This window comes from Gossypium hirsutum, chromosome A10, assembly GCF_007990345.1.
Source record: "Gossypium hirsutum isolate 1008001.06 chromosome A10, Gossypium_hirsutum_v2.1, whole genome shotgun sequence".
Taxonomy (NCBI): domain Eukaryota; kingdom Viridiplantae; phylum Streptophyta; class Magnoliopsida; order Malvales; family Malvaceae; genus Gossypium; species Gossypium hirsutum.
Genome location: NC_053433.1, coordinates 73,772,052 through 73,793,095, shown reverse-complemented (window position 1 = coordinate 73,793,095; position 21,044 = coordinate 73,772,052). Strand labels below are relative to the sequence as shown.

The 21,044-nt window shown below is 36.4% G+C and overlaps 1 protein-coding gene and 1 long non-coding RNA gene across 2 annotated transcripts; one reads left to right on the top strand and one right to left on the bottom strand.

Moving 5' to 3' along the window:
* Positions 1-4,242: 4,242 nt before the first annotated feature.
* LOC107896025 (uncharacterized) lies at positions 4,243-5,060 on the bottom strand. The gene is made up of 2 exons (XR_005903602.1): positions 4,893-5,060; positions 4,243-4,696 (listed from the first exon to the last, which is right to left on the bottom strand). It is a non-coding gene; the product is annotated as an uncharacterized lncRNA (long non-coding RNA).
* A 1,941-nt stretch (positions 5,061-7,001) lies between these two features.
* On the top strand, positions 7,002-9,253 carry LOC107896974 (eEF1A lysine and N-terminal methyltransferase). The gene is made up of 5 exons (XM_016822297.2): positions 7,002-7,263; positions 7,408-7,482; positions 8,047-8,213; positions 8,310-8,460; positions 8,889-9,253. Exons 1-5 carry the CDS (start codon positions 7,141-7,143, stop codon positions 9,084-9,086), a joined length of 714 nt encoding a protein of 237 aa, XP_016677786.1. The 5' UTR covers positions 7,002-7,140; the 3' UTR covers positions 9,087-9,253.
* The last annotated feature ends 11,791 nt before the right edge of the window (positions 9,254-21,044 follow it).

The window sequence follows — 21,044 nt, the reverse complement described above, 5'->3', positions numbered from 1 at the left end:
AGCTCAAGATCATCCATACGTAATGGTATGGATTCAATTGCCAGGACTTTCTGGTGCTTCTTGTAAAAGGAGCATCCCTAAAACAATTGGTAATATTATTGGTCGCGATGTGAAGGTGGACTATAACAAGGATAATGGTTCGAAAGGTTGTTTTGCTCGCATGGCTATCTGTGTTGGTTTATGCTCTCCTTTCGTGTCGAAAATACGAATCAATGGTGTTCTTCAAAGGGTAGATATGAAGGTCTTCCCACTGTTTGTTTTGGGTGTGGTCGATTTGGGCATAACCAGGATATTTGAGGGTTTCAATCGGATACTGATGGCCATCATAATACGAAACCCCAACAGAAGTCACCGGAGGGGGAGATGGCTCGCCGGCTAGAGGACAATACGGGCTTGGATGATTGTTGATAGAAGGAAACCCCGTAAGCAAGGAAGGAGGAACGGAATGGGAATGTAGGGAATAGATAGAGATTTTCGGTATTTATTATTTAATAATGCTGAATTTCGGGACGTGGTAGTTAATGAGGGAGGAAATTCGGATGAAGCTAATATTACTAATGGAAAGGATTTGGGAGGTTGTTTGAAATCACCCGCTGTTTCTTCATGTCCAGTTCAGGGATCGTCTTTGCACTTTCGTTTATGCAAGTCGGCAACCAACCAGGGCGTAGAAGGCAGTTGTGGGAATGTTTGCATCTTATTGCTAATAGAGTGGAGGATTCAGACTCCTTGCGGTAATCTAATTCAGCATTTTCTTTTCAGCCTGAGAGGGTTTACTTGGAATCGGGGACCTTGTTTAAAAGGCTTGGTAAATAATGAAAAATGGGACTTTTTTGCCTCTAATTTTAAAATTCATCACTTAAATAATTAATTAATATAATAATATTTTAATAAGAATATAAAAAAATTATTATATATTATTAATATTTTAATTTATGAAATATAAATTTTAAATTTTTTTAAACAAATAATATTAATTATTTATAAAATTTATTTTAAATATATAAACTAAATTTTAAATATTAAAATATAACCAATAAAAATTTAAATATATAATATTATATATTTAAAATAAATTTCAATAAGAAAGTTATTACATACCTAATATAAATATTATATAACTTACTTTATAAGAGTTAAATTTCTCATTTGATCTTGAAAACGCTTTTACTAAAAACAAAAATTAAAAAAAAACAATTATTTTTACTTTTGGGGTTAACAAAACTTTGACTCCAAAAATTGCCTATTTAACATTAATTATAACTCCAAAAACAATAAAATATGTTTTAAATATAAATTTATTTTTTTATCGATCGAAGATAAATTAAAGTTAACTAACTTGTTATAATTTATTTTTTGACTAAATGACCAGAAAAGGTTTATTTCCTAAAAACATTACGGAAATGGGTTGTTTTATTTAAATTTTATTGGAAGGGGTCGATTCTACTAAAACGCGTTGAGTGGGCATCGTTTACAGGGGAAACGCGAAAAATCACGTCCAACTCAGCGTTTTTTCTTTGATAACCTGTAAAACTCACCCATGTCTGTGTGCTTTCGTAAAACGCTTCCACGTAGGTGCGTTTTTACCCGTGCTCCAACAGTCAACTCTAACAGCTATTTAAACTAGCCCTTGGACCCCAACAGTTAAAAAAAAACTATAAACCTCTCATACATTTTTCACACACAATTCTCACAATTCTCTCTAAATCTCTCAAATAGTCTCTTAAAATTATTTTCTTAAATTCTATTTTTATCTAAATTATTTTTATTATTATTTTTTATTAGTAATTTCAAGAAATAGTATTTTTATTAAAAATTTATTCGTGTTCAATTATATATTTAGCAATGACCAGGTCTCTAATTTGTCTTGATAACAAGCACATCTCCGCCAACCAATTGCAAATGATTAGAATCAATTTTAATAAATTTTAAATATTTTTTATTTTTTTTTCATAATTATAATAGAACTTAATATTTTTTATTAACTTTTATGTAAATTGGCAAAAGATCAAATTTTACAATGTCATATTCGTAATCTACTCGGTCCTCCATCATCATTAATCAAATCATACCTAAGGGAAGCTAGTTTTTTGCACGTGGCCTTTGTAGGCCGGGAGTGTAAGTTGGACCCGAAACTCATAAGCGCGTTGGTGGAGAGGTGGAGACCCTAGACGCACACATTCCATCATCCATGTGGTGAGTGTACTATCACTCTAGAGGATGTACAGTTATAGTTGGGTTACCTGTGGACGGGTCAGTAGTCACCAGGTCTGTTCAGTCTATTGATTTGGGAACCGTATGTTACGATCTTTTGGGTGTGGTTCCAAAAACGATTTATGGAGGTCGGATATGGTCTAGTTACGAAATAATTTCGCGAAGCTAGTTGAGGATTCGACTGAAGTCCAAAGAGAATGATATGATCGGGTATACATCTTTTAGTTCATCGGGGGTATTCTGATGCCGGATAAGTCACAAAATCTCGGCCATCTAAGATGGCTGCTGAAACTCGTCAATTTTAGAGGAGCGACGAACTCAGTTGGGGGACTATCTTGTTGGCGACATTGTACCGGGAGATGTGTCGGGCGACGCAACCAGAAAAAATCAAAATTGGTGGTTGCCTTTTACTACTACAATCATGGGCTCAATACCACTTTCCATTTTTACGTCCTCAAGTAGACTACCCATATACATTCTCACTCATAACAAGGTAAAATTCAGTAGATATTACCATTATTAAATTGATTTAAGATAAAATTATTATTCTAATAAGTTATTTAAATATGTGGAACCATGACCCGAGTCACGTGAGATTACCTACTGAGCTTGAAGATATACATCTTCTATTAGACCAATAACTGGAAGGGGATGTATGTATTTATTTAATTTTGAACTATATACAAATAACATAGTCGATTTCGCATTTAGTATTTAGTAGTTTATATATAACTAATGTTTTTATCACATTCATATAGTTTGAATAGACACCATACAAGGACTCGACAATTTCGGCAGAAATTCCAAAGGAATTCTTTGTGAATCCCAGCACTTGGCACATTAGGGCCCCATAGGTAGTATACGCCACCATCAAGATGTACAAAGTGGATAGAGTGTTACAGTAGTTCAGATCCCGACAATCGATTCTCGTGACACATCAGGAGCTTGATGATCTACATCGTATCGACTTACAACAACCAGATATGAATTGGTCTGTATTTCACCGCAATACATTAACATGTGGAATAATCTGTATGATTTTTTACTTACTCGTGACGCAATTCTCATTCTAAAGTTAGCATGCAATCCGGATTACATGCTATGGTTTAAGATCCATAGCAAACCATATTTGTTAGGGGAAGAGGCGAGGCATTGGCGTTCCCATACGAGTAGGTCATGACAGGCCCCTTTAAATCCAAGGGGTGGCGATTCGAGTTTATCATCAGCATCCACGCAAGAACTGGCCCCAACCCCCTTAGCACCGCTGTCCTTACCACCACCCCTTCAGTATGTACCGCCTTATTCTAGTTTATATCCTAACCCTTTTATTTTCATACAAGCACAAAATGTTGCACCACATTTTTCTACTCTTAGTCCTATGTCAAGTTGGACTATTGGTCCTCCATCCTCGGTGTGGTACACACCCGGACCATCTCTTCTCCCGATGACGTTGACACCTACGACGATGTATAGGCCGTCTATGCATGAGGCACCAACGGAGAGTGTAGCCGTTATCCCATTGGCTTATGGGACTCAACTTAGTTAGGCTCGTTTGTCATGGGTGACGCAAACACCTCCGAGATCTTTGTTCTATCAAGGTGGGTCATCTTTCCAACAACCTATTCATAGACCAGAGAATGCACAAATGCAAGGATTTACATCGACCGAAGGCGAACCTTGACTTGTGTGATCCGCTAGACCACGTTTTCTTTTTGCTCATAGTCTAAGTTTATTGAGAAACGGGGAACCTTGTTTAAAAGGCTTGATAAATAATGAAAAATGGGTCCCTTTTACGTCCAATTTTAAAATTTGTCACTAAAATAATTAATTAATATTATGATATTTTAGTAAGAATATAAAAAATAATTTATTATAGTTTATTTTTAATATTTTAATATATAAAATATAAATTTTAAATATTTTTTAAACATTTTATATGAATTCTTTATAAAATTTAATTTGAATATAATAACTAAAATTTAAATATAAAAATATAACCAATAAAAATTTAATTATATAATATTATATATATAAAATAAATTTCAATAGGAAAGAAATTACATACCTAATATAAATATTATACAAATACTTTATAAGGATTAAAATAATCCTTTGGTCCTGAAAATATTGTTATGGCCCAAAATTGTCCGGCCCAAACCATTTAAAAATTAAACATACAAACAGACACAAATACACTCAAACCCAATTACAATAGGCCCAAAGCTGAAACCCAATCCAAACACCTAACCTAGCCCAAAATTCCAACCCAAAACTTTAACACTTTTGAAAAAACCCTGGTCTACCTAAAGGTCTCAGCCACCGCACGCCTCCCTCGCGCACCAAACGCCACCTCCGTGTCATACGCTCCTCCACTAAGCCACGTCAGAGACGTGGTTAGTCACGAACCTGCAAACAAGTGCAAAAGGAGCAGCAAAGAAGTTTTTTTGTTTTTCCATTCGGCTATAAAACCGAATGTAAAGGGGACCTTTTTTTTATTTTTTTTCAAATACGAGAGAAAAAGAATACAAAGAGAAAACCAATAGCAATCAAATATCAGATCCAAGTTTAAGAGGTTGTTTTACACTCTCTTCCAAGATTTCTTTTCGAATATGCGATTCTTTTATTTTTTTGTGTTTTTTACAAATTGATTTAGAATAAAAATCGAAGGGAAAGAGACTTACCTGGGTTCAAGCCGTGATCGGCGTCGGAGACGGAGGCATAGAAATGCCGATGACCCTCCATTGCGGCTTCCCCAGAGCTGGGTTGAAATCCTAGCAGAGATTTGGGGGGTGTTATTTTCTTTTTCTAAAAAATGACAGAGCAAATGAAAGGTGGGCTAAAATCTAGGGTTTTTACTAAAGAAATGCCATTCAATGGCTTTTGCTTTTTAAGGATATGTTTGGTTCAGTGTATTACCTAATACAATACAGGCCGAATACGCGCGTATTACATGACGCCTCTAATCCGGCGTTTGGTTCGTTGTAATAGGCATTACGGGCGTAAACCAATCCCGACCTAATCCCCTTTTTCGCTACTTTTGTAATCCCTTCCCAAATCCCTGTAATACCTATTACGTCCGCCTTCCGTCCCCTGCTCTCTGTTTTACCCTCCCTCCCTACCCGACCCTCTCCTATTCTGTCCTCAAAATTTCTCCTTCCATCTCCCACCGTTTTTCTTTATTATTCTGTCCTCATCGTTTCTTCAGTCTCTGTCTCCTCCCATTTCCTCCCAACCCTATCTGCAACTCTCTACTGCTCTTCAATATTTTCACAAAATTGGAAATACCTGATAGCTGAATCCAGTGAATCCTTTGAAAGTGAAGCGTTTTTCGGGTCATCACCTCTAATCCAATATCGGGTGAGTTTTATTTCGGACCGAAATTAATCTGCCAATTCTTTTGTTCGACAATCTTTTATCAAGTATTTTTGCATGGTACAGTCTGAAGCTTTGCTAACTAGGGATGGATTGTTTGACAAAAGTGTTTATGGAACAGAGAAGAAGAAAGCCAGTTCATCTTCCAAATCCAAACGAAGAGGAGCCCTCAAAAGAAATAATGGTAATATGTTTTCTTTGAAATTTTTGGGTAGAATAACTCTTATATAATGTTGGGTGAGTTTGTTTGAGTTGTAAAACTTCTTTCACATTGACATGTGGAATCCCATGAAACTATTCTTTTAGACCATGCTGTTTTTTTTAATTACTTTTTTTAAGAGATAAGAGTAAGGTGCAGAACTAGGAATTAGTTTCTGAGAATGCCTTTCTGCTACTGTTTCTGTAATCTGAAATTGTGCATTGGAATGCGAAGTCATGTTGGACTGTTAGATATTTGTTCCAACAAGTTTTTAATGTGATTTCTGTGTATGAAGTTTTCAGTAGTGGAGGTAAAACTGTTCCTTGGACCATAGTGTCCTGACGGTGAAAAAACAAGTAGTGAATTTGTGCTTATATGCTAGGCTGACAAACAGTTGATCGTTTGCTATTTCACTGTTCATTTGGTCATGTCTAGCTCATTGTTTTTTTGTTCGTTGGTGGTTTTTGGGTGATTCCTAAACTTTGGTTGACTTTGTTACCAAGTTGGATGGATGTGTTTTTGGAGAAATAATCTACTGTCTTGGAAGACAATGGTCTTGCAGACTCATTTCTCATGAATTTCTACGTTTCTATTGATGTCTTAGATCTATGGTGTTGGGCAGTTGTCCTTTATTATGCTTCATTTTATATAATTCCTGTGCATTGAATGAACTGTTGTTTCTTTTGGTGTATTATTATTGGTAAAGGGGGGAAATATGGTGCTATTTTCAAGAAAATTGGACAGAAATCATTGAATGAGCAAAATTCTGAGTTCTGCCTGTGTTTTTTATTAGTCGCTGTTTATAAAAGCAGAGCCACTTCTATCATGTCATTGAGCAACATTTTGTATTCAAAGTACAGAAATTACCTTCCATCTACAAGACTCTTCTTAACTTTTAAATTGTTAGAATGCTGACTCCATCACCTTTCAACTACTTGTGTGTCATTCTGATGTTGTTTTACATGATATGTAGAATCAAGCGGCAAAATGAAGGTGTATCATGGTTATTTGGCCAGTTCTTATCATACAGCAATCATTTCTGGGTTTTCTCTGATTTCATCCTATTTGGAAAGTGTGGCATCATCAGGGAATAGGGTAACGCTCATTCTCTTTTCTTTGTGGAATATTTGGTAGATTTTTGCCCTCCACCTATTTAGATATCTGTAATTGCTGTTTTGCTCGTCTTCATCAGATGTTGAAAATTTATGGTTGCCAGTTTTAAGTATATTTGGTGGTCATTTGATGTGATTGTTGTGTATTGGGAATAGACCTACTTTAGCCAACTTTCAGATTTGGAGGTCTAATCTTTGTAGCATAATGTTTGTCTTGTTTCAAATCGTTGATGCTTATTTTCTTTGATGCACTGCACTACTGCTCATGTCAGAAGTCATCTTTCTCAGGTTAAAACAGTTGTGATAGGTCTTGGTGCGGGCTTACTTCCTATGTTTCTTCATGGATGTATGCAATCTATGCAAATTGAGGTAATTCTTACGTTACCCTGTCAAAGACATGTTAAACTGTCTTTCAAAAGGAATTGCTTTGTTAAAAATTTTATTGAATCTTCTGATTGATTTTGAAGTTGACTTCACTTGATGGAAATAGTGCAATGGAATTTTTATGCACAGGGAGTGGAGCTAGATCCTGTTATGCTTAACCTTGCAAGAGACTATTTTGGTTTTACTGAAGATAAACGAATGAAGGTAACTGACTGTATCTCAGTGCATTTTTAGTTTGAAGTGATTAATCCTTTCCTGAAAAATTAGTACCATTGTCACTGAATAGCTTGTTTCCAATAATTATCAAATTGTTTTTGTTTCATCCTTAAACCTGGCTTCAATATAACTCAACTTGGGAAATATTCTTGATTCATAATTTGACCTTCATAGGCGTTTATGGTCAATGATGCCAAACCTTCCAATTATTGTCATTAGAGGCTGGATTGTTTGGTCTAATTAGGAAACCTGTGAGGCCCTGAATATTATCAAGCCTTAACTGAAAGTTTCTTATGAACTTTCTTAAACCCTCTTAGGTCAATTGTCTAACTACACACAAATATTTATGTTATTATCAAGACGTCAGCCGTATAGGAAGTATCTTCAATGTCTTAGGTATAATAATAAAAGTTGGAAAAGATAGAATGAATATGGTAGGAAATTTATCTGTTTCACCTTTTCAAGAATGCATTTGTAAAAGAATTGTAAGATGACAGATATAATATATATTTTAAATAGAGCTTCAAATATTTTCGCCTTCCAATTTTTTAGGTACATATTGCTGATGGCATCCAGTTTGTCCGGGACTACAGAAACTTATTTTCAGCTGGCAATGAAGTGCTCCTTTCTTCCAACGGAAGTTGCAAACTTTCAGATGCTGAAAGCAGAAGTACCGCTATTGACATAATTATTGTTGATGTGGACTCTTCTGACTCAAGGTGAATTGCTCTATTAACGGCTACAACAATTGTTGTTGCAAAGCGGAAAGCTTTTAAATACATCTTTTAATCACCTCTGTTGTATTGTCTTTATAGCTCTGGACTGAGATGTCCTGCTGCTGATTTTGTGGAAGATTCTTTTCTTCAAAACGTAAAAGATACTCTTTCCGAGCAAGGTCTCTTTGTTATTAATTTGGTCTCAAGGTCTCCTGCCATCAAGGATGCAGTTGTCTCAAGGATGAAAGAGGTGAGATTAAGAACATAAATACTCGCTAATCAAAGTTCATCTCTTGTTTCATGGTTCTATACTCTCTCTATAAATCTAATGTAAATATATTTAAAAGCTTCTTATTACTATTTATTTCTATGTTGGTCCGACTCTTTTTTCCTTAAGTACCCATGTCCGACCTTTATCTTTACATGGATTCAAGGATATGACCCTCCTAGGAATGTTTACTGCATCCCATGTAGTCTAATGCTACTATTTATTTTTATAAATTTAACTTCGTTGATTGTTTTAACCATCGGGAACTTATTATGTGGATTTAAGAATTTAGAAAGCTAACAGTAGTTCTGGGATTAACTAATTTTTCGTTCTCCATGCTTACAACATTTATGTAGCATCGAACCATGCAAATCTCATTGCAATTTGGTTATGTTATGCTCATCATTCAGGTTTTTAGCCACTTATTTTGCATTCAGCTGGAGGGAGAGGTCAACCTAGTACTTTTCGGTCTTTGTTCGGAGTCTCACATTGAGGAGGATTGCATACCTGATGCTGCCCTTAAACTTGATAAATTGCTCAAGTCCGAACATCCCGAGATAAGCCAGAGCATCACAGATGCAGCAAAGAAGCTCAAACGTTTAAAGTGAAGACCGTTTGATAACAAAGTTTCCCCTTTAATGTATTCTCAAGTAACTCGAGAGCAAGCTTTTTCAGATTTTGAAGCAAATGGCATTGAAACTGGGTGACTGAAGATTGCGCCACAGAATGAGAAAAGTCCGAGGTGGGTTTTTATTTCTTTTCTTTGAATGGTATGCATTCTTACCATTAAATATCAATGTTCAAACTTTTTGATGTTGTAAAACTATATAACATATGGATTTTAATGTACAATTTCATTTTCATCTAACCTTTTCTTAATATAAGTTAATTATGTTTATGCATAATATAATTCTCAAGTTATATATTGATTTTAGTAAATTCATATAAGAACATTTTATTATTAAGAATTTTATGAAATTATATATCACTATATAATTATATTTAATATTAATTATTTTAAATTGTATAAATTCATATAAGAAAATTTTTATTATCAAGAATTTTATGAAATTATATATTATTATTAAATTATATGTAATAATTATTATTTTAAATTATACAAATTCATAAACTATAATCATATTAGTTATAATAATTTTAAATTTTATTAAATCATATATTTAATTAAATCATATTAGTTATAATCATATATTATGATTTGAGTAAATTCATATAAGAATATTAATTATTAAGAATTTTATTAAATTATATATTTTAATTATATTATATTTAATAATAATTATGTTATTTTATATTTTACAGTATCATATATTATGGTTTGAGTAAATTCATATAAGAATATTAATTATTAAGAATTTTATTAAATTATATATTTTAATTAAAATATATTTAATAATAATTATGTTTAAATATGATTAAATTATTTATTATTGATATTAATCTTATTAAAATTTAAATAAAATAATTTACCAAAACAAATTTCTGCTAATTATTAAGAATTTTATTAAATTATATATTTTAATTAAAATATATTAAATAATAATTATGTTTAAATATGATTAAATTATTTATTTTTGATAATAAATAATCTTATTAAAATTTAAATAACAATAACAATAATCATTTACCAAAACAAATTTATGCTAAGGGTATTCTGGTCATTTTAGTTTTCTCCATTATGCTATTACACCTCTATTACATTCAACCAAACACAGTTTTACTATTACGCCTCTATTCCATTACATTCAACCAAACAGTTGATTTGCTATTACACCTCTATTCCATTACACCTCTAATCCAATCCAATACACCTCTAATCCAATACAGCGAACCAAACGTGCTCTAAATGACAAATGAAACAGCACCGTTTGGTGCTGGACCCACACACTTTGACTCAAAATGGGGAATTTGCGCATTGAGTCCCCCCTCGTGCTAGTGATCAATTGGGCCATGCTTATGCTTTCTTTGATTATTTAAATTCATCCCTAGAATTTGCGTGTCATTCCAGTTTAGTTCACGTCTAGGTGCAGCGTTTTGGGACTTGGGGAATTTGCATTTTTAGAATTTGCATTTTTAGTTCCTGATTGTTTGTGCGTATCTAGTTCAAGTCCTTGATTTTGTTTTAATAATTTGATTTGTTTAAAACTATCCTCTGGATTTTGTTTTTGTTTCAATGAAGTTCTTTTTTAGTTTTTTTTAAATTCCTTTACTCTTTTAAATTTATTTATCTATTTTAATATTTTACGTGTATTTTTTTTAAAAAAAAATTGTTTTATTTTGTAATTTGTTTCTTTTAAACTTTCTTATATACAATTTATTTCTTCTAAAAATCTTATTTTACTATATATTTATTTTTTTAAGAAAAACACTATTATTCATTATTTTTATATATTATACTCATTAAGTTTCTACTTTATGTGCATTATAAGTTGTTAACAAACATTTTTTTTATAATTATTGATTCTATATTATATAGATTGTAATTCATATATATTCGTTAGTATATTTTTATATGATGGTACTAATAATTCATTTATATTGTCTAGTATGTATATTATTTGCTTTAAAATTTGGCCTGAGCATACGTTGCAATTTTTATGTACATAATTGATGTCACATTTTTACTAATTTTAGTTGTAAATTGTTTTGTACAGCATTTATGTTAAATTTCAACTTATAATATTTGTTTTGAAATTCATTTATATAATATATTTTATATTTATGCCTTAATATTTATATATTGCCTGTTTGTCTATTGTTGTTTTTATGCGTTTTAATTTTTATATTTGTACCTTTGTATTACAGTCGATGAATGGTGAGCTATGATATTTATTGATTGTTTCAAATTGTTCATTTCATTTTTTTCCATTTTCAAATAAATCGAATAAATGTACTCCACCACTTTTATAACCACCCGTGTTTCAAAAGAACCCTCTCAACATAATGAAATATTACGTGTCTGGGAGTTCGGGGGGTCGTGCCCAATTGTGCTGGGTTTCGATTTTTCGTTCAGCTAAAATACGGAATATCCTTTAGAAATTTCGTCCATGTTTTTTTAAAATTAAAATGAGGCAATATTTCGTATTTGGGGAGTTTGAGAGATCGTGCCCAATCATGCTGGGTTTCGTTTTTTTCATTCGACTAAAATATGGAATATCCTTTTTTGAAATTTCATCCACGTTTTCTTAAGCTAAAACGAGACAATATTTCGTGTTTGGAAGTTTGAGAGATCGTGCCCAATCGTGATGGGTTTCGATTTTTTCATTCGACTAAGATACGAAATATCCTTTCGACATTTCATCCATGTTTTCTTAAATTAAAATGAGACAATATTTTGTATTTGGAAATTCAATAAATCGTGCCCAATCGTGCTGGGTTGCGATTTACCGTTTGGCCAAATAACCAAATATCCTTTTGAAATTTCAAATGCATGAGTTTTGGAAGTTACGAAATGATCTTGTATTGAGGATTTGAAATATTGTGTCCACTCGTGTTGGATATGATATTTTATTCCTTTTGAACGAGAGAATCTCGGCATCCAATTCAAGTTATCTAAATGTTTTTAAAGGAATTGAATTTCAAAATCTTTTTCAAAATTTCGGTATTAAGACAATAATTGATTAATACGGTACTAATTTTGGGCGTTGCGAGGGTACTAATCATTCCTTGCACGTAACCGACTCCCGAATCCGTCTTCTAGTTTTTTTCGTAGACCAAAAACGTTGTTTTAATAAACCAAAATGCTTTATTAAACTGATCGACCATAGGGTGACCCGATTACACCTAAACAAAAAGGATTGGTGGCGACTCTATACCTCGTTTAAAAGTCGATCCCCATTTTCCAAATTAAAAATGGTTTCGATAGCTTGGCGACTCCGCTGGGGACAAAAAAGAGAGTCAAGTCGAAAATTGATTATTTTCTGTCATTTTGTTGAAAATTGAAAATTTGATTTGAAAAATCATGCTTCTTTTGTCACATTTGTTGATGTCGAGTCCTTTGTTTGTTGATTTGATGATATTCCTGCATCATCTTGCATGACTGTTGTGGTCACACCTTTTAAGTAGGAGTGAGAAACTATGCTTTCGTAAGGTTTTCACCTCCGTATGGGCTAGGGGACTGCTTCCGGGATACATCCGTACCTATGTCTTCGTGAGGTTTTCACCTCCGTATGGCCATAGGGAAATGTGTCCCCCTGAACTGAACTCGATCCGTATGAGCCTATAATGGGTGAGGGTTGAGGAATCCGCTGGTTCGGGTACCCTTTCCTTTAGAACTGAGCCACATTAGCGAACCCTAAGAGTCCACCCTAGATAAAGCTATGTTGAACCTTAGTGGTTACCCAGATAAGTGTTTGACTATTTTCTATTTGCTTTGGATTTTATTATTCGGTACTAACTCGTTGTGTTCTGATGTGACCATAATTGCATATCATTCCATATTTAGGGAGGTGTCGATTCCTATTCAGTTACTAAGTTAGAGAGCTTACTGTGGAGAACGAATTCCTTGATAAAGTAGAAGATAATGCGGTTGTCCGTATATGGTCAGAGAAGATGTAACTTGAGAAAGGGGATAGCCTAGCTGAAGGGTATACATCAGAGTTGTTGGACTTCACCCGTATCAGCGTGACACAGAATGAGTTCCAGGAATTGAGGGATATATGAGCCAGTTGGGGCGATGAGACTAAGTAACTATTTTATCAAAATTTCGAAGACCTACCCTATCTGTTCGACATTAAGGTAGACAAGAACTTGTTCTAGGCCATGACTCAGTTTTGGAATCCCGCGTATAGTTGTTTCACTTTCGGGAAGGTGGACTTGGTACCTACTGTGGAGGAGTATATAGCTTTACTTCGTTGTCCAAAGGTTCAAATCGATAGAGTTTATTTTAAGGCTACTAATGCCCAAACTTTTGTAAAGAAATTAATTAGCATCACTGGTATGAGTGAACAGTAGGTTACAGCCCGAATTCAGCAAAAAGGTGATGGTAAATGTATTCCTTAGGTGAGTTTGAGGGATCTGATCGTAGCACATCCAGATATAAAGAAGAAGGTTGACATCTTCACCTTGAGTATCTATGGTTTGGTAATTTTTCCCAAAGCTCTAAGGCATATAGATAAAGTAGTGGCTAATTTATTTGATTGGCTTGACAAAAGAGCCACACCGGTGCCGGCGATTTTAGCTGAGACGTTTAGATCCTTAAGTGCATATTGGAAAGTAGGAGAGGGCAGATTTATAGGGTGTGCACAGTTATTGTCAGTATGGTTCCATAGCAATTTTTGGAAGGTGGATAAATTTTTTTATCAGGTTTTCTCTGAAAATTATTCCCCGCTAAAGGAGATAAAAGCCACGCCCAGGAGAGACGATATATCAAAGGAGAATTGGATCGCGCTCCTTCGAAATCTCCAGGAAGAAGACGTTGAGTAGAAAGCTCCTTGGTTGGTTCCCGACAAGATCCTCTATTGGTGTGGGAGTTTTGATTGGGTACCTCTGCGCGAAATTTAGGGAGCAATTGGATATGCCCCTTTGCTTGTATTGAGGAAATACAGATTGAGACAGTTCATACTGATAACGCATGGGTTAGCTCGGAGTGAGTTCTCGTATAGGGGGAACCATTATAAGAAGAGGGTTCAAGAGATTGCTGATGCTTGGAGACAAACACGCCATATGAAGAGGCTGGCTGTAGGTTCGATGACAACCCTAGAATACGAGGGGTGGTTGCACAGAAGGATCAATGATAATATCCCTCAACGGAGTCTAGGAGGCATCAAATCGATGGATGAATACCTGCAAGTAATCCCCTCCGAGTTAGAAATCATCAAACAAGACTTCGAGAAGAGAAATTCAGAGTTAGGGAAGAAGATAGAGCAATTGGAGGATGAAAAGATGCATTTGAGGTTGGATGCTGATGTTCAGAAACTCGAGGCCGAGAAGCTAAGGAAGGGAAAGAGGGAAGCCAAAGAAGAATTGGACAGTTTAAAGACTGATTACAAGAGGTTACGCATGTCGATGAAAACAACTGGATTGGGGAAGACTTCGGAGCAGTGGTGACAAGAAGTTCAAGTGGAAAAAGTTAGAGCTGATCAGTGGGAGAAGAGGTTCCACGATGCTCGAGCACGTGAAAATGCCTTGAAAAAGAGTTTGGTTGAGGGCCAAGATGAGAAGAAGATATTAGCAACTCGGGTAGTGGAGTTAGAAAAGGCACTGCATCAGTGTCGTGATCGTGAATTTGACCTTGAATTAAGAGCTAGCCTGAGCAGGATCAAAGATTTTAAAGGAAAGGTAGAAGAACTTGAGGTTTCGCTACAGAATTGTGAACTTCGAATTGAATTCCTTGAGTCGAATAATGAGCAATGAAAGAAACAGCTCCGTCAATCACAGAACCAGGTCAGGGATAGGGATCATATCATGGGCGAAGCCGTGGCACAGTTCGGTCTGTGGCTGATCATTTACAGACCTTAGCAGTTCAGGCTGATGTGCTAAGTGTGAAATATGAGTTAGAGTCAGACTGGGGTCGTGAGCTAGCTTGCCTTCTTAAGAGAGTTAAAACTTTGAGCATTAGGGTAAAGTCGTATATATAATCTGTTTTATGTAAAGGATTTTGTTTTCTAAGAAAGTTTCTAAATGGAATTAGATCAGAATTGACTTCTTTTTAGTTTTGCATTCATCTCATGCATTTGCATTTCATTGCATCATGCGCATTAAATTTCAAAAAAACCTTGATTAATTTAAAGTTGTATTATAGTCACCCTGGAACATCAATACTACACACAGAAAAAAACCAAAGCTATGGATCAAAGGCTGGAAAAATTGAAGCAAATGCAGAAGGAGATGCAAGAATAGATGCAAGTACAAATACGAGAATAATTGGCCAAGATTCAGCAAGACATGAAGGATCAAATGCTGGAATCTCAAAAGAATATGATGAGCCAATTGACCCAGTTATTAGTTGGGAAGCCGAAAAAAGGGAAGAGTCCCATGATCAATACTGAGGATGATAGTTAGCACATTGCTTACCCTCCAGGTTTCACCCAAGAAAACACCCCAGTACCACCACAAAGGGTGTCTGTCAGCATCAAACCCCAATATCAGGCTGGTATTCTAGTACCGATAAATTTCCCAACAGGCTCGTGTTCTAAACCCGATGATGATCGGGTAAATCCTATAGTCCCCGACTTTGATGAAATGGCAGAGGTAGAAAAGGAAAAAAGAGAATTCCCAAAGCAGCTGGAAGATCGATACAAATGGCTAGTAGAGAAGTTCAAGTTGTTGGAAAGCGCTGATTATCAATGTGGCATAGACGCCAATGAGTTAAGTTTGGTTCCGGATCTAGTGCTTCCTCCAAAGTTTTAAAATACCAGAGTTTCAAAAGTACAGAAGTACTAGCTGGCCCAAGGCCCACATTACAATGCTTTGCCGGAGGATGACTGGTCATGTCAATAATGATCAGCTGTTAGTTCACTGTTTTCAGGACATCTTGATTGGGGCTATGGCCAAATGGTACAATCAGCTGAATCGCACCCAAGTCAAATCATGGAGGGACTTAGCACATGCTTTCATGAAGCAGTATGACTATGTGACGGATATAGCACCTAATAGGATCACGTTGCAGAATATAGAGAAAAAGTCGAATGAAAGTTTCAGGCAATATGCTCAGAGATGGAGGAAAATTACTACACAAGTTCAACCGTCACTGCAGGAAAAAGAAACGACTATGTTCTTCATTAACACCTTGAAATCACCCTTCATTAATCACATGTTGGGTAGTGCAACTAAGAGTTTCGCGAACATAGTGATGTTCGGTGAAATAATAGAGAATGCGATAAGGTGTGGAAAGATAGAAGCTGGGGAAAGCACCAGGAGTTCAGCCCCGAAAAAGAAAGAAAGAGAGGTTAGCAATGTTTGTGTGGGTTATGCAAAACCGATCACGGTAAATCAACTGAGAACGGTGACCACGGGCCTGCAAGCTTCACCAAGATAGGAGCCCAATACAAAACAAAGCACGGAGAAGCTTCAGTTTACTCCTATTCCAATAACGTACCGGGAGCTGTATAAAAGTCTATTTGATGCGTATGTCGTATCCCCTATCTTTTTAAAGCCGTTGCAACCCCTATATCCCAAATGGTACAATGCAACTACTCAATGTGAATACCATGCGGGAAAGGTGGGACACTCGATAGAGAATTGCCTTTCTTTCAAAAGGCTAGTCGAAAGACTCATCGACGTGGGCGTTGTAAAGTTTAACGATGCACCTGGAGTAGGAAATCTGTTACCCAATCATACTGATAATAGGGTAAACGCAATAACTAGTAGTGAGGGGAAAAGAGTTAAGTGGGATGTGGCAGAAGTGAAAACCCCGATGAAGGAGATTTTGAACAAGATTGTGGAGAGAGGTTTAATCACTCGAGAATTTGGGAGCAAATCCCGAGAAGCAGGGAACTATTTTGAGTTCTACGGAGAGGAGGACCATGAGATCGAAACATGCGATGAATTCAGAGCCCTAGTACAGGGTCTAATAAACAACAAAGAGTTGGAGTTCTTTGAGTTTGCTGAGGAGAAAGATGTATGCACCTTGGAGGAGGGGCTGATAGAGAAGATCTGTAAGATCAATCACCCACTGGTGATCATTTCACGACCGAGAATCATTGAAACTGGAGCAAGAATGGAACCAAGAGTTGTGATTCAGAAACCCGTGGCTTTTCTTTACAATGATAGCAAAAGGGTGCCTTGGAATTATAGCTGTAATGTGACATCATCAGGAGAGGGGAGTCTGGTTAGCACGCCAGATACGAAAGCCGAGCCTGTAAAAGGAAAGTATTTGATGTTTGAACAGAGGGAAGAGAGGACAAAACCACTGGTTAATAAACCGGTAACTGAGGATGAAGCTAAGGAATTTTTGAAGTTCCTAAAACACAGTGAGTATAGTGTTGTGGAACAGTTGCACAAGCAGCTAACACGTACATCGATACTAGCTTTACTCTAAAATTCAGAGGTACACCGTAATGCGTTGATGAATGTGTTGAATGAAACTTACGTCGCTGACGACATTTCGGTGAACAAGTTAGACCGTCTTATCAGCAATATAAGTACCGATAACTTCATTTCTTTCAGCGATGATGAGATACCGCCAGGTGGTATGGGGTCTACTAAAGCTCTGCACATCACTACCCGGTGCAAAGGGTATACACTACCGGGGGTATTAATTGACAATGGGTTGGCACTGAATGTCTTACCCCTGTCCACATTGAACAGGTTACCTATAGATAGTTCTTATATGAAAACATGCCAGAACATAATGAGAGCGTTCGATGGCACCGAGAGCAAAGTAATAGGTAGGATTGAGATCCCCCTTCTGATCGGACCCAACACATACGAGGTAGACTTTCTCGTGATGGACATCAGACCTTCTTATAATTATTTACTGGGGAGGCCTTGGATTCACTCAGCGGGAGTAGTACCATCATTGTTGCACCAGAAGCTGAAGCTGGTGACGGAGGGTCGGCTGATAACCATAAATGCAGAGGAGGATATTATCGCATCTGTTACTAGTGATGCACCGTACATTGAAAACGATGATGAATCAATAGAGTGTTCCTTTTGGTCGTTATAGTTCAAACCTTTATCACTGAAGGAGGCAAAGTCCCAATGCCAAAAATGTTAGAAGCCACGAAGATGGGCCTACGACTAACGATGGGAAAAGGAGCATTGGCTGAAAGGAGACACGAAAAATATCTCTATGGACGGGTCGAAGTGCCGGGCTTGGCCAACAAGCAGAATCATTTTGGCTTGGGGCATAAGCTAGACACCAAACAGTGGAAAGAAGAGTTAGAGAGGAAATAGATAGACGAAGGGCACGATTGAGTGGGGCAGAGGTCAAATGGGAGTCGATGACCTTTCTCCACATATCCAATACATTCGTGTCAGGAGGAATTATTCATCTTGAATCGAAGATGACAAGAGAAGGGACAGCTGAAGATTTAATGGGCAATTTGAGCATCAACGCCCCATCCGAGGAGGGAGTGATAGAAGGAGACTTATTAGTCATTCGCCCTTATGAGCCTAGTAGTGTTCTAAACAATTGGACTGTGGAAGAAATTCCTGTAGTTCTTAGAGCTAATACAGAGTAATGTTCAGAACACACTTATTGTTTTAAGCCTAGAAACAATAAGAATCTTTTGTGAAATAGGCTCATGTTCAAACATCTTTATTTTTAATAAGAAATGCATTTTTGAGTCTCATTCTGGGCAAATAGTTTTTCATATTCTCATTACATTCATATTCATGTCGTAAAAATAAGCCATTCTTAGATTTATTTTTTGGATATTTCTTTCGTGTTTCAATAGGTCTCTGGATATCAATAACACAAGTGTCACTGTTACAGACCTAGAACCTCCTTTTGAGCGAGATATGTGTCTAAAGGGATCTCAGGATTTCAAAGATGACGAAGATTATGGGTTATCTCCGGATTTGTTAAGGATGGTGGAAGGAGAAGAGAAACATATTTTACCCCATAAAGAGACAATCGAGAATGTGGCTTTAGAATATGGGAAAGAAGTGAAAATCGGAACTTGCATAACTGAAGAAACAAAACGAGATCTCGTTAAACTACTGTAATAGTTCAAAGATGTCTTCGCATGGTCGTATGAAGACATGCCTAGGCTAAGCGCTAATATTGCGGTATATCGAATTCCCATAAAAGAAGAGTGCAAGCCTGTTCAACAGAAGCTTCGAAGAATGAGCCCGACGTTGCAGTAAAAATAAGGGAAGAGGTCAGGAAACAATTTGATGTTGGGTTCTTACAAGTGGTAAATTACTCAGAATGGGTAGCCAACGTCATCCCTGTCCCTAAGAAAGATGGAAGGTGCAGATGTATGTAGATTACAGAGACCTAAACAAGGCCAGCCCAAAGGACAACTTCCCGCTGCCCCATATCAACACTTTGGTGGATAATATGGCAGGTTGCTCATCATTTTCTTTCATGGATGGTTTCTTGAGATACAATCAGATAAAGATGCACCCTGCAGACATGGAAAAAACCACATTCATAACCTTGTGGGGAACATTTTGTTATAAGGTGATGCCATTCGGGTTAAAAAATGCAGGAGCAACGTATCAAAGGGCCATGGTAACCTTGTTTCACGACATGATGCACAAGAAGATTGAGGTTTATGTCGACGATATGATCGTAAAATCCAGAACAGAAAAAGAGCATATACAGGTTTTGAGGAAATTGTTCTTGAGGCTGTGAAAGTTCCAACTAAAGCTCAATCCAACAAAATGTACTTTCGGGGCTAGATCAGGAAAGCTGCTTGGTTTCATTGTCAGTGAAAAAGGAATCAAGGTCAACCCCGACAAAGTCAAGGCTATACAGCAATTGGCCCCGCCATGCACTCAGAAAGAAGTTCGAGGTTTTTTGGGAAGACTAAATTACATCACCTGATTTATTTCGCAACTAACTGAGAAATGCGACCCCATATTTCGTCTTCTCAAGAAGCACAACCTACGTGTGTGGGATGAAGAGTGCCAGAAGACCTTTGATAGAGTTAAACAATATTTGTCTAATCCCCCGGTGTTAACACCACCCTGTCTAGGTAGACCATTAATATTGTATTTGACAGTATTTGACCACTCAATGGGATATGTGCTGGGTCAACACGATGAGACAGGAAAGAAAGAAAAGGCAATATACAACCTCAGTAAAAAATTCACTGAGTTTTAGATGAGATATTTACCGATTGAGAAGTTATGTTGTGCTTTGATCTGGACGGCTCGGAGATTGAGGCATTACATGTTGTACCATACGACTTGGTTAATCTCAAAATTAGATCCTCTTAAGTACGTGATGGAGTCAGTCGCTCTGAATGGAAGGTTGGCCCGATGGCAAATTCTGCTTTTTGAATTCGATATAGTTTATGTGAACTAGAAGGCAGTAAAAAGGAGTGCAATAGCAGATTTTCTAGCCAATAGAGCTTTAGAAGACTACGAGCCTTTGAATTTTGATTTTTCCAATGAAGATCTAATGTATGTGACAATCACCCAAGAAGATCATCCTTGGAAACTGAATTTCGACGGAGCATCAAACGTCGTCGATAATGGAATCGGGGCAATCCTGATATCCCCAAATGGAGATCATTATCCATTCACTTGCAAATTGGATTTTGATTGCACAAATAATATGGCAGAGTATGAAGCATGTATCATGGGTATCCGTGCGGCTGTAGAACGTGAAATTAAGGTGTTAGAGGTGTACGGGGATTCTGCACTGGTGATCTATCAACTCAAAGGTGAATGGGAAACAAGAGACCCAAAATTGATCAACTACCGAGAGTTGGTTCTGGATTTAATCAAGGTGATTGATGATATTACTTTTCATTACCTCTCATGTGATGAAAATCAGATGGCTGATACCCTGGCTACGTTAGCCTCCATGATCAGGGCAAATAAACAAGAGGATATGAAGCCGATCCAGATGAGTATTTGTGATGCTCCAGCACATTGCTGCAATATCGACGAAGAGGAAGAGAGGGATGTTCACCCTTAGTATCAGG